The sequence below is a fragment of the Anarhichas minor genome, unplaced genomic scaffold (genome assembly GCF_050575085.1).
Source record: "Anarhichas minor isolate MPS153535 unplaced genomic scaffold, ASM5057508v1 ptg000074l, whole genome shotgun sequence".
NCBI classification, from domain to species: Eukaryota; Metazoa; Chordata; class Actinopteri; order Perciformes; family Anarhichadidae; genus Anarhichas; species Anarhichas minor.
Window position 1 is genome coordinate 5,066,150 of NW_027466520.1, and position 14,192 is coordinate 5,080,341.

General features: G+C 42.5%; 1 protein-coding gene across 1 annotated transcript; it reads left to right on the forward strand.

Moving 5' to 3' along the window:
• Positions 1–58: 58 nt before the first annotated feature.
• mettl4 (methyltransferase 4, N6-adenosine) lies at positions 59–6,647 on the forward strand. Its single transcript, XM_076080734.1, has 8 exons — positions 59–445; positions 870–935; positions 1,170–1,530; positions 1,793–1,862; positions 1,945–2,119; positions 2,234–2,340; positions 2,429–2,520; positions 5,981–6,647. Exons 1-8 carry the CDS (start codon positions 215–217, stop codon positions 6,232–6,234), a joined length of 1,356 nt encoding a protein of 451 aa, XP_075936849.1. The 5' UTR covers positions 59–214; the 3' UTR covers positions 6,235–6,647.
• The last annotated feature ends 7,545 nt before the right edge of the window (positions 6,648–14,192 follow it).

Sequence of the window (14,192 nt, forward strand, 5' to 3'; positions counted from 1 at the left end):
CACGTCTCTATGGTAGCTCTACAGGGACACACCCCATCCACTTCCGCGAAACCGAAACAGCAACAACGCGGTTTGACTTATGTTATCATTTCCTGGAAGTGATTTTAACACGTTGGATGGGACACGGCTGCTGAATCGAAACCACAGCTAGCTCGTTTAAACATGTATTCACGTGCACCGCAAGCTAGTTTTTAACCAATCGAAATTTTGCACAATGTCCGTGGTAGTTCGGAGCACGCGGGGCTGGGTTTTGGATGCGCGATCACTCATTGATGAGGGATATTCGCGTTGCCTCCGACTCAGAGATAATCAAAAGTCACACGTGAAGTGTCGATTCAAAAGTCAATGCTTTCAGATTTTAAAAAGCCATTATAGTGTGAGTGCCAGTGCTGCTGTGGATGAAGGGAGCACGGATATGTTGCAGAAAACAGACAAAGCATCAAAGGTACAGCAGGGGCTCATACAAGTTACTTTACAGCGACAACTGCTGGTTCCTGGGACTGTATTCACTCACAGACGTGAAGTAACGTTACACTCATGTATTGCAACATCAATTATGTTCAGATTATCTAAGCAACAACTAGTGCGGTCATGATTCCTGCCGATATTCATTTTTGATTACATTTCAACAACAAGGAAGGATTTATTCATTGATTGTTTTTATTTAAATTTATCTTTGCAGAAATCAGAGTTATCTTAACCACGAAAATAAAGAAATCAGAGACACATTTTGTACAATTTGTTTATTTGTAATTAAATTATTTGTTTATTGGAAATTCTCTAAGCAAAAAATGTATGCAGGAAAAGAATCTATGAATGAATATGTACTAAAAAGTCATTCATTTTTTAAATATACATTTGACTTCCAGAAAAGGAAGCGAAAACACAGTGAACTCAACCAGGGGGAAATTGATTCCCAGGCCTTCCATGAGAAGGTAGGTTTAATCTCATTCTCTTAGCTGCATGTTGTCTTTGGAAATAGTTTTGTGCCGGAGTAGAAGTATAAACAAACGGAAGTACTTTAAGTACAGTACTTGAATAAATGTACTTAATGTCTTTCCACCACTCATGATCACGACACATTTTATTTCATGCATTTGAAATACAGTCTCTGCCAGCACAGATCTCCTAAATGATTATGTATAATAATGTAATGTGTGCTGATGTAGATCAGGTCTGTTGTCCTTGAGGGAACCAAGTCCCTGGTGGACTCTGCCCGATCTCTGGGACATCTAAACGGCGTGACGGACGCAGTGAAGGAGCCTCTTCCCTCTCAGGAGTGCAGCCTCGCTGCTCTCTGTGAAATGGCTAAAGAGCTTCCTCTAGTGGACGAAGACGAGCAGGAGGAGTGTGTGCAGCTACTTGTTGCTGAAGATGGCTGCACGTCACACGTTGACTTGTTCTCTCGGGTAACAGAGAATGGGGAGGACTGGGCTACAGTGGTCACACTGATGGGAGAGGAATATGTAATACCACCACACACAGCCTTCCTGCTGTCTGATTTCACAAGAATGCGACCCCTAGTCCACTGTGAGTACAAGATTGGGAACTGAGGAATGTGTAAATATTTTTCGGGCCATCTGGAGCGGATTTGACAGTTGTCACTGCACCATTGTGGTGACTTATTTTCTAGGAAAAAAACCACGTCTATTGTGGCGTAAATATAACTACCCCATACTGAATCCATCACTGTAAATAATTCAAGCATGACTCGGTGTTTCTCAAGAGAGAGCACGCTAGTTGTTTTGCCCGGTCTGACATTGTTTACCAAAGCTGCTTATTTCTCACGCAGATGGAAGAAGATTTGACTTAATAGTTATGGATCCACCGTGGGAAAACAAGTCTGTGAAAAGGAGTCGCAGGTAACTTGTGACTTGTCAGAGACAAGGATTTAGTAGTTGAATTTACAACTTATAACATTTTATATCTATTTTCTTAATGAAGGTACAGTTCGTTGCCCTCGTCCCAGCTGAAACGGCTCCCTATACCAATGCTGGCATCCCCGAACTGTTTAGTGGTCACCTGGGTCACAAACCGGCCCAGCCACCTGCGCTTTGTCCGGGATGAGCTGTATCCACACTGGGGGGTAGAAGTTGTGGCCGAATGGTTATGGGTCAAGGTACACAAACTCTGAATAGATACAGCTCTCAATCATGAACATCTGACGTACTGGTGTGATTCCAGATGTTTTACTCTCTTCCTCCTCCACCCCCCTCCCCTCCCCCCTCCTCAGGTGACCACATCTGGACAGTTTGTGTTTCCACTAGATTCGCATCATAAGAAGCCGTATGAAGTGCTGGTGCTGGGCCGATATCGTTCCACTGCAGATAACGCCACAAGGTGCAAAATGTTTTGTCTTCTCTGTCACTTCTCATACTGTTTATGCTATAAACAGTTAAATGGAATGTATTTGTTTCACCACTTCCAGCTCTTCAGGGACATCAGAGGCTCCTGTGGAGGACCAGCATTTGATTGTCAGCGTCCCATCAGCGCTCCACTCCCAGAAGCCCTCACTCTCAGGTAAAATAGAACATAACAGTACTGTTGTGTTTTTCTATGCCACCAGAGGGCAATGCTGCAACGTCAAAAGATTGTTATCTTGCTTTACAGCCTCAGTGATAGCCCAACATCGTACTACGCTGACATTTAAAATGCACCGTTTTGATTTGATTTCAGTAACAGTTCCTACATGCAGTGTGTTTTTAATGAGGAATAGACACATTGAAGTAATAAATGTTTTTGTTTTTTTTACGTTATGTAATATCACACTTTTTGAATGTTTAACTTGAGGAGAAAAAACTTCTCAAACACAACATGCAGGGTTTCATTATAACGGGAGGAAGAGAATCCTGAACCCATGACAGGTTTGATTTGTCAGAGTGGGGACTTCTGCTCAGGTTTAATCAAATTTGTCCCGTCTGCACTGATTGTGGTGTTGCAAGACTTGACTTCCAACATGGCCTCCCGCTGCTTAGAATCGATGTAAAACCTTCACAATGAATATGCAGGGGGCGATGAATAAGAGAGGCTTGACGTCATGTCCCTCCCTCTCAGGGGAACGCGATTTATTGTGCAGTATGGAGAGAAAAACACAGCCAGTGTTTGCCGGCGCTCTTTCAGAAGCACAGAAAAGCCTCCACCTCAAGGGGGGCTGGACACTGTTAAAATACACTGATCTAAACCATAATGACGGCTTTGTGGAGCTGTGATACCATAGAGATTATATAGATTAGCGATAGATAGACAAGACTCTCCGCAGGTTTAATCAGAACCAGTTTAGTTTATTCCGGCTGCTTTATTTGCTGTTGTGGAGACATTTTCATAGTATGAAATACAGACACCTAAATTAGACAAGCTCTTATTATTAAAAACAAAAAATACTACTGCTAAAGGGCCAGAATGAGCAGCATCTATAACTGTGGTGTGTGCCTCCGTTGCGTGCGTTTTAACTCCAGTTGGAGGTGCGAGACGGTGGGTGTGGCTCGAATCCGTGAGTGTAATAATTGTAAATTGCAGTGTGTCACGAAAGGGGCTTGACCCGACTCTTGCACAGCTGCCAATGAAAGCGGAACGGTTTATTTATTTAACAATTTGACAAGATAATTCAACACCTCGGAGAGTGAAAAGTGAGATTTCTTTTTCTTTTTGTTCTCTCCTGCAATAGATTATGCAACCGCTAGAAATTTCAAATATGTCTCAAGACCTTTGGCATTAATTAACCTGAGCTTTTTTTTATTTTTTATTTTACTTTCATCTCAAGCTATCATCCCTGTAATTCTGCTGCACTTTGTCGAGCATGTCAGATCTGTAAGCAACAGCATCGCTGGTGTGAAAGCCACGACCCGCATGTCTGCAGTGTTGAGAAACCCTGACCCACTTCTCCCTCCCCTCTCAGATGGGGCTCCTATCGCTGACATTTGTGGTTGCTATGGAGAGATGTGGGACACCATTACACTACAACACATCCTTGCCAGATGGTCAAGCTGCAGGAGAAAAAACAGTGTTTGCACTAGACAAGACGTGAGGTTTATTATTAATTAGGGCTCCCTACAAACAAAGTCCCGTCCCAGCTCGATATTATAATTATGGTTAAAATATCAGTTTATGCACACTATGAATATTGGGCTGACGTAGGAATGGATTCGTGAGAGTGATATATGCACCAGTATGTTTCATTGGCAGCTACAATATTTGGCTTTTTTATAAACTTGTGAAAACAGTCTATTCAAAGAAAATAAAATCCAGATTAATGTCAAGCTATTGATTCAAAGTGGTTGTTCCAAGTCTTGTAAACTCTGATGCTAAAGGTCCAATAGCCTTTTGGCCAATTGAGGGCAAAGCAACAAGCTGTAAACAGAACATTGACATATTAGCACTTCATTAGGTTAATAAAGTGAACAGCTTTTTGCTCGTTTTTGGTCTCCACCAACTCTTTAGATGCTAAATGCTCCACTATGTTTGCCAGTCAGTCGCTAACTTTTGTCTGTCTGACGTATGCTGCTGAGCATGTAGCTTAAGTAGATTTTAAAGGTTCTTTTCACTCAAAAAAAAGCCTTCTGCGTCTAGAAATGACACTGATGAGAGCCAGGACGTAAAACTAAAACAATACGTTTATTAAAGGCACTCCAACGCTCACTAGAGCCGAGTGGTTGTAATTCTCAACTATAGTGACTCCTTTCACACTGTACATAGCCATTTCATGATTGGCTATGGGGCGGATAACCCTTATGGCACTGGCATCGAGATTCAGATGGACACAACAAGACCCCGTGGGACTCCACATGTGTGCTGAAAATCAAAGTCATTGATTATGTTGAAGGGGAAGAGGACTGAGACTAATAAGAACAAACATTACAATCTATGGCATCTTCGACTACATCCAACCATCCAACCAAGGCAGAATATCTAAGAATGAATATGTTACTTGTCCAGAGTTTAGTTAAGAAAAGCCTTTCTTTGCTTTAGGCCACTCTCGGCAGAAGTTTCATACGTTGTCCCATTTCAGAGTTAAAGATGATAATTGGACCTTTTATTCTCCGTTCAACTTTGAGAGCTGAGTCACCGGTTGAGGTTGAATTAGTCGGAGACCTGCATGTTTGGCCTTTTCTCTCCGTGACTCTTGTCTCTCTGACGTGCAAAGGAAGAGAAAACTGGGAGGCAGGACTCCACATTGTGCAGGTTGGATCGGTTTGGGGGATCAGGCGTTTGGGCTCATTAACTCCCTGAGTGTTGGCTGAGGCGAGTGTCAGGGTGGTTTGAGCACGCACGAGAGCAGACAGAGTGTAGCACCGGGGCAGAGGAAGTGAAACGTATCTGTCAGGTGCACTGCTCCAGGAATATCATCTCTTATAGACTCAAGGTCGCTGCCACATAGAAAAACGTGTGCTGTGCTGTGAAGGAGCTGGGCAGTTGCCAGTGTCCTCTGCCTATTGCAGAGTAACAAGCAAAGTGCCACCATAAGAAATGGAAGCAGTGGAGGAACCTTACAACCTGAATTTGTGTCTTTTAGGGACACTGCACTAGGAAGCCTGGGAAAAAAAAGCTGCAATGTCAACTCCTTGTCGATTCATTTGAAGTAAATAAATTGCTGGTGTGTGTTCGGGCCAGGAATTATTCAGCCCTTATCCTTTTCAATCCTCCAGATACACACAAAGTACGCAGTTCGTGGAAAAAAAGGGGTCCCTCGAGTCAAAAGCTAGTTTTAAGAACAGCATAAATTTATTAGGCTTTAACCAGAGAGGGCAGTAAAACACAGCTTTTAAGCCTTGAAACGGCAAACCCAAGGCAGGCAGAACTGGTTGTTTATTGGGACTGTTGCCATGTGTAGTCTGCAGTTTGCACTTAATTTAAATTCTAACGTGACGGGGCACACACGCAATGCACGGAGAGGGAGAGGAACAGAATGTCAATAAGGGCCTTATTTTGGCCCCGGAGAGGGTTGAACCAGTCACAATCCTTCCTCGTTTCTCTCGTTCTGTAGAGGTGTTGAAGCCCCACGTCGGAGCTGAAGCCAAGTGCTTGGAGCTGTTTGCCCGAAGTCTTCAACCTGGATGGACCAGCTGGGGCAACGAAGTGCTCCAATTTCAGCACACGAGCTATTTCACTTTGACGCCAGCAGACGACGGAGCAGAGGTTCCTCAAGGCGACGCCGCAGACAAACCCACAGCCACACCAGCGTTAAGCTCACCCGGACAATCCTCTCCCCCCCGCCGCTGCCCCACCACGGTGGACTAATGACCGACCAGCAACACCTGTCACATCAGTATTTCAATGTGTTTTCAATCAGGATTCAGTGCTAGAATACTTCTATAGCAATGTCTTTTGATCTGACTTCTTGTGCATGTGGGACCTTTGATTTCTTTAGGGGGGGGGGGGGGGGGGGGTCTGGGTACATTTTTAAGGTAGCGAATCGCAGGGCTGATGATGGAGAGATGAAAGTGCATTTCTGTGCCGCTATGTTCTTAACTTCCCACACTGCATTCAGATAAACAACACTCGGGGTTTATTTTGTGGATTAATCTTTGGCGCAATATGTGTCCTAAGGATGATCAAAGTATTTCTATTTTTACACATTTTATGCTGTTTTGAACTGAATTTCAAAAATGTTTCCCATTCCTAGTAAAATAAACTGTTTCATACTGAATGCATTCGCTTGTAGCTGTCCTTTATACAAAACTTTTGTGTTGAAGTTTTCACCCGAAGCGCATGCTGCTGCGCCACGTCAAGGACGCCCAGTTACATCATGTGTCCGTGACTTTTGTTTTGTTTCCCACTGAAAGGCGTACTCTCCCTGTGTCACACGCCTAAACGTCAGCATAGCCATTAACCTACCTTTTCCTATCTGGTGAGGCCTCTAATGAGTCTGTGGTCTCCAGAGAGTGGTGGTGTGGTGGGGAACGAGCAGGGCTGTCTTAAAAGCAGATGAGAATGAGTTACGACCACAGTACACATCACAGCTAATGAGTGGGACTCCAGCAGGGTCGTTTACACATTAGCTTGTCAGGCTCTCTCTCTTTCTCCAACACACCAACACACCAGTCCATACGTCCATTTCTTCTTATCTGAAATCAAAGTTCTTTACAGATTTCCTACAATTAAACTCAAAACAGCAGTGACTTAGGTTTACAAAGCTTTATCGTCCACTCTAAATGGACCGTAATTTACTAAATGAACGTCACACTGTATTGAAGAAGACTTGAAATTACTTGATAATAAATCAAGTGAGAAGTAGAGTCATTTTCAAACAGACTTCTATACAATCAGACTTCTTTTTGCAACCAGAGGAGTCGCCCCCTGATGGCCGTTAGAAATAATGCAGGTTTAAGGCACTTCAAGTTTAACTTGGTCGAAGCCCAACTTACTCTTTGGTGTGTCGTATTATATTAAAGGTACACTGATAAGTAAATATGGTTTTATTTACTGCGACAAAAACCTCAAATATATCTCAAGGTCCACTTTCTTGGTTTTTCAGAAATTTAGCGTCACTGTTGTGGCTCCATATCGAATATGAAATAAATTACAGGTGCAGAGTCTTCCCAGAATGCTTCACACGTAATCTGAACTCTCACCTAAAACCTGAAGGTCTTAGGTTTAAAGATGGATTACGTAAAAAACTTTACTGACGAAGGTATGAACGATGTTATTATCTCAGCAACTCATCACTCCATACAGTTGCTGTGCTGTCACATAATGCAACAAAGGACATACCACTCTTTCAGCCTTGAAAAATGTACAAGTTGCACAATATACATACGTATGGTTTAAGGTTTAACAATTGAGAAACAACTTTGGAGGTGGAGGTGGAGAGGTACTCAGCAGTATGTCGTCAAGGATTTCTCGTTATTGTCTGTGTTCCCACGGAAACGAAAGGCAAATCAATGAAATTCACCACTCATCCTTGAATATTTCTCAGAAAGAGTTCCTTTATGAAACACGCCATAGCCGGGCATTTGACGCATGCAAAGCTGCCCGAGTGATGCGCTTTGTCTCCATTGGCTTTTCATCGGCGACTTACCACATCCTGCTCTTTCAAACCTGGCTTATCAAGGCTCACAAGCTGAACACTTCACACTAAGGTTAGAGTTTGCCTTATGTTGTGAAGGAGTCTGTACACGGCTGCTTTCCTCTCGCATGAACTTCTGAGAAATTCATTGAGATAAAGTACAAAAAGATGGAATGCAATCATAAGAGAGTCTACCTGAAGTCGACCGTATCACAGCGTCACTGTCCCAAATATCGTGACGCTTTCAATACGCTACAGAGTGATGTCACCGTGGTCATCGTCTCTCTTTTAGGCGCCAGTGGACTGAGAGTGTCCTGTCAAAAATCACGATGAAGCACCACAGTGAAGACCTGGTCTCCCCTTCTTCCTCCAGCTCCCCCCTCCCCTTCTGTGAGTTTTGTCTTAAATCCCAGCCGTCCTATTTGACTGCACTGTCAACCAGCAGCAAGGGCTTCACCTCAAATTGTCAATCAGCTGAGCGACACTTGCTGTCGTCTTTGTGGTGAGGAGATGGAGGACTAAGAGCTGATTCATTTCAAAACATACACAGTTCCACCCTAATGTGCTAATTCCTCTTAACCTCAAATGGAAACGCTAAGAACTTCATCCGATCCCTCTTGAAGGCTGATGGCCTGTAATGAGCACAGACAATGAAATCAATTTCTATAAATAGTTGATACATCTGAGGGGTTATGAGCTCATTAATGATGTCGGAAAGAAGAAAGAAATACATACATTTGTATTCAGTTGTACTTTTCTCTAATCATTGCTTTTTAAATGCCGTGGACTATAAATATAAAGTATTATAGTTGCATAAGTGCAACTTATATATCTTACTTTCCATTACAGACTGAGTAGTAATTGACTTTGACATGTAAAATTGGTTGAGTGTCCCTTTAAATGTTACGACTTGCTCTTATTTTACATCTGGGTAGTAAGAAAAAGACATGAGTCCACGTTTCAAGACGACCGAGAGAGAGAATGTGTCATATCTTCTTGCTTTGATCAGATCAGACACTTTGCTCGTCGTGACTGATTTGGTGCCGTCCCTCCAGTGCGTAAGCCATCACAGGAGAATAGCCCATGTTGCCAATGGTAAACTGGCAGACATATTTCCCATGTAGTCCCGGGGATGAGAGTTTGAGAAAATGTTGCTGTAAATAGTCAGAAGCTTTGTCAACAACTCCGCTCACAGAGGGAAAAACAAAGCCTTTTGGTTTGCAGACAGCCGTGGAGCAAACTGGCAGCCATCACGGCTAGATCTCCCACAGGAGGCTGCGGGGGGATGAGAGAGATAATTATTTCCTAAGAGGTGCTGCTGCTGCTCCTCGTCTGTCTCCATCCCTCGGCCCTGTCCTCCGCGCTGCCTTTGCTACACGCACATGCAGCTTCGCAGCAACTACAAGGAACGGACACTTAGTAGTTTCGTCAGTCTGCACCATCAGAGAGAATGTGAAATCTTAAGTTGAGTGTGCAGACGTAGAAACGATTCCCAAGGAATACATTTATTACCACCGACTCTGATGTTTATGGTATAGCAGCTCTAGTATGTTGTTACATTTCTAATGAAGAGGTTTGCGGTAACAAGAAACACCGATATTTTCTAACTGGTATCTTATTTTTCCCCTTCTACAAGCAAAATAAGCAATGAAACAATATTAAAGTTCTGATTTCTTCAAACTTTCTTTTTGTGACACACAATATCACAGACACTTCTTGCTCCCTAACTCGGACTTTGTTATTCATCGGCAGATATCCTAATATTATTTAATAATAGTGATTTATTTTTCTAATACAGTCCTTAAACAGGCAGCGCCAGCTTTGATTTCCTCTCTGACACATTCAACTGATACATTTCATCTCCTCAAAGGATTCATTTACCTCCCAAATTTGCAGATGAGAGGAATGAAAGCAAATGCTTTGCAGAATGTCTTAAATGTATTCATGAGGATGTAGAGTCTGGTAACATAATCTGATTTAACACAGTGCCATGTACTTTATGAAAATTTTCAGTCACCCAAGGGACAAGATATATCTGGCTGTCATTAAATATACATATGAAGCGAGGAGAAGGGAGAGCTGAGCATGTTTCAGCGCTAAATCGAGACACGCTGCGGAGCTCATCATTTTACAAGAACTCACACTGCAGCTCACAGATCTCACACTTTTATCCTGAATCAGTGCCGAAAAGCCACATTAGTGGAACTTATGTGTAACACAATGGGGACATAATCAAAGTTGGATTTTTAAAGTTTATTAAAGTTATAGCATTCAATGTAAGAGGGAAAAGGGGCTTAAATGTTTAACAGATGATAAATGTATGGGCTCCCTTTAGCAACCTTGATTTCTGTTAACATGTTTATACAAATGTTTTGGTTCAATATCATGCATTTCATCTTTGTCATTTCAGCTGTTTTGACTGACAAACCTCAACCCACTGTATAATTCCTGTCCAGCACCAATCTGCAGACAGACACGGTTAGCGACTATAGCTGGTGAACATATTTGAGCATTGACGTGCTAAAGAGTTGGTGAAGATTAAAACGACGCTAACGCGAGAAGTCAGTGCTAATGACAAACAGGAAGTCCCCACTGCAAGCCACTGATAGCCAACAAGCTAACAAATCAACAGGCTGAGAAACACACATAGAACCGTGAAGACACACACATCTTGTCCAGAAGTTTGATTTTCTGTCATTTTGTTCCACTGAATAACTGCTGCTGCGTTGTAATGTTTTATTTACATCTTACGGCTCCAGTTGTAATTTGATTCGCGTTAATTAGTCGTTCCCTGTCACTGTGTGGGCTTTCGCTTCATGCTGCTCCCCTCCCGCCACACATCCAAAGACATGCATGTCAGGTGGACGGAGACTCCTAATTGCCAACTTGTTTGAATGTGAGCGTGGCATTTTCTCTTTTATTTTCTGTTTTAACCGTAAACCTGCTTCCCAGGCTATTTGCCTGTCCTCTGCCTGGTGCATGCTGGGATAGGCTTCAGCTCCTGGGAAATATATAAATGTCTATATCCCTGTGTTGAACCTGTCTTCCTTTTCATCACAACCAAACCTCTTTCTCTTCATCTGTCGCTCTCCACATATTGACAGGAAGCTCAAAGCTAATACTTACGAGGAACATGAATGCGACTGAAACTAGTCCTTGACTGCTTTTCCCCTGGGCTTCATGAAAAATGTTAGAGACTCGTTCACATCGAGTTCATTTTCAGATTCCTTTCAGCGTCCTCGCTGTCAGCGTTCAGAGTCAGCGAGGCCTAATGGCAGATGGACAGATGGACGGCTCCATCCATATTCATTCACAGGCATACCTCATGGCTCTCATGTTAAGATCTGTCTGTCAGCAAGCAGCATGTGTCAGTGAGTCAATGAAAAGGTGTCAAAGGGAAAGAAAAAGGACTGTTTGAACGTCCAAACATGAGCAGCCAGTCCAAAATAGTCACTGAAGGAGATAAATAAAGGGATGTTAGTAGCTTAGGTGTCAACATGGCTGACAGGCGGATGGCAGCAGGGAGGAAATCACTCTGCGCTAGATTTACAAATGGTCTGGTTTAGTTAAACAGAAAGATTTGTGACAGCTCTCTTTTCCTGTCTGTCCTCACTCGGCTTGCTGCTGTTGTTTTACATTTATAAACATACAAGGAGTAGATTCTGCAGTGACTACTTGTTTTTGCATCAGAGACGTGTCATTATTTTTGCTCAGGAAGTGTTTGTTAAATATTACAGTATTTCTGAGTCAGCGACGGGTCATGTTGCATCACGATGGATGGATGGCCGCAGGGCGCTCCACTGTGAGAGGAGTGAACCAAAAAAGACGCTTTTAAATTTTGTGGGAGGAAAATGAATCAATGCAAATGAATATAATGCCAAAGGCTGCTGTTTAATACAGACTGCAGAACCGTCGCATGGGCAGAGCGGAGTGTGTGACCGCACAGGTTCTACTGTTTTCTTCTTTTACACATTTTCTCTACCTGGTGAACGCCCGACACGTGTTTATGTCAAAAAGTGGTGGAGAGCTGAAGGAGCACATAACCTCTCCTTCTTTGCCTTTCATGGGCGCATGGGAGAGTGTCCATGCTCTTATACTCACTAACGGGTCAGAAGTTGTGCAGCTACGGCTCCATGCTGCTTGGTTTGTGAATCATCACTGGTGTCAGCAACAAGAGAAGCAGGTTCAGCTGGAGAATAACAACCCGATGTATCTACTGAGCAAAGGTCAGTGGTGATCCAAACAAAGCTCAGTGTGATGCTGATATGACACTGGGTCTTTCTTCTCTTAACACTGTAAAGAGCCTTGTACCTCTGCTGGTGTTTGAGGATTTTATTTTGAAAGGGCAGACCAAAGGATGACCCAGAAGAGTTCGGAGAGGGACATAGAAAATCAACAGTTAATGCACAACTTCAGTTGATATTATGACTGAACTGAATTTGTAATGACTGTACAAACTCATGCTGTGCAGCTAAGCAGAGCATGATTATAAATTCTGGTGAAGGCCCCAAAGTTTTCTAAAAAATACCAAACATGTCAGGCTGAATTTTGGGTAAATATGTTTAACATGATGCAGAAGACATCTCGAATATTTCCATTTGATGCTGTTGCACAGCCATAAAAACATGTAGTCTTGGGTTTGAATATTTCAAAGTAAGACAAGGCACGTTTATTTTTATACCACTTTTCATACACAGAGGCTTTATTCTTTGCTTTACATTTCAAAAAGAAGATTTTAAGATAGCAGCGTCATTATGACCGTCTCTCAGAGTTCAGAGAACTTCAGTCTTCACTGGAAACAACTCTTGTTAGGTTTAGGAATAGATTGAAAAGATCGTCGTTTGGGTTAAAATAACTAGGGAAGTGTCTTTACTGAAGTTCACAAGTTACGTGACAAATAAATCAACGCTGACTTCTCGTTTCACGTGGGAAACGAACAGCGGTCTCCTGACTGAAAGATTGATGCTTGTTGGACACCTCCATTCCCGCCCGCCCTGTGTGGGGTTTTTGCGGTCTTCTTGCTTTCTCACTCATGATTACGTGGATATCATATGAAATTACTTTGTAAGATACTGACGAATTACGGCTCAATATTTTTCTTTTGGATGAGACCAAACTGCAGTATTAACAGGATATCAGAGCAATGTCTGTCACTGTGGCACTGGGAGTATGTGGAAGAGAATGAATGTGTGAGTGTTGGATGTGGGTTTGTGTTGATGAGGCTGCAGCACTGGCAGATTGCTGCCGGTAAGAGCCAGCTACCCAGTTGAGGGGTTTCCATCAATCACAGTCCCAGTGGTGTGTCTACGCCTGCCTAAACTCCCACCTCTGCAGTACAGCAAAAACAACCTCTATTTTTTTCTTACCTTGACCTTTAAGAAGTACATACTCAGGGAAGCAGACGTGAGATAAATGACATATAAGCTTTATTACGGCGGTGCGTACTTTGTAGTCAAAATGTGATAATATTATTTTCACAAATGTGAAAATGTAACGAATATATTTCATAACCTCCAAAAACATGGAGAGCAATCACTGTCAGCCTTTGTCTAAAAACCACATAGGAATACATTTTAGAGTTATAAAAATAGCTTCAATTCAATAAATCCCTGTGTAAACAGAGCCAGCAGTGTGGCGACTGTTTAAACAGGCAGCTCATACAGCTGTATGGATCGCTGCTTTATGGAAAGAATCCGATGGATAACCTTTGTTGAGACTATCGACTCAGACTCTCTGGGTTAGTCTCTCTCTGACATTGAGTTGACTGCAGAAGAAGTGATTAAGTGGAAGTAATGTAAAGCTCTGTGCATTTTATTTGTTCAAAGGTGCTTTTTAAAGCAAATTGTACAAACGTCTATTGTCTTAACAATAAACAAACCAGTGAGGGCTTTTCAGGAAGTCCTTTTCTGTTCACTTGAACAAAGTATTGTACTTGTGTACTTTGTGTGGTTCTCAGCTTAACTTTCAGTACGTTAAGGCGTTAGCAAATCTGCTCATAGTTGAATCATCAATTGTTGCAGGGCTTCTTCATTTACTTACTTTTGAAAATCTGAATGTCAGACGACAGTGATGCATTAATTCATTTTACAGTTGCTGACTTGTGAAATATCACTTTCAGTTGTGTTGTATTTATCAGCAATACAATTGTTTCCACCGAGGAGAATAGTCTGAGGTCGCGCTGCTCTCATCT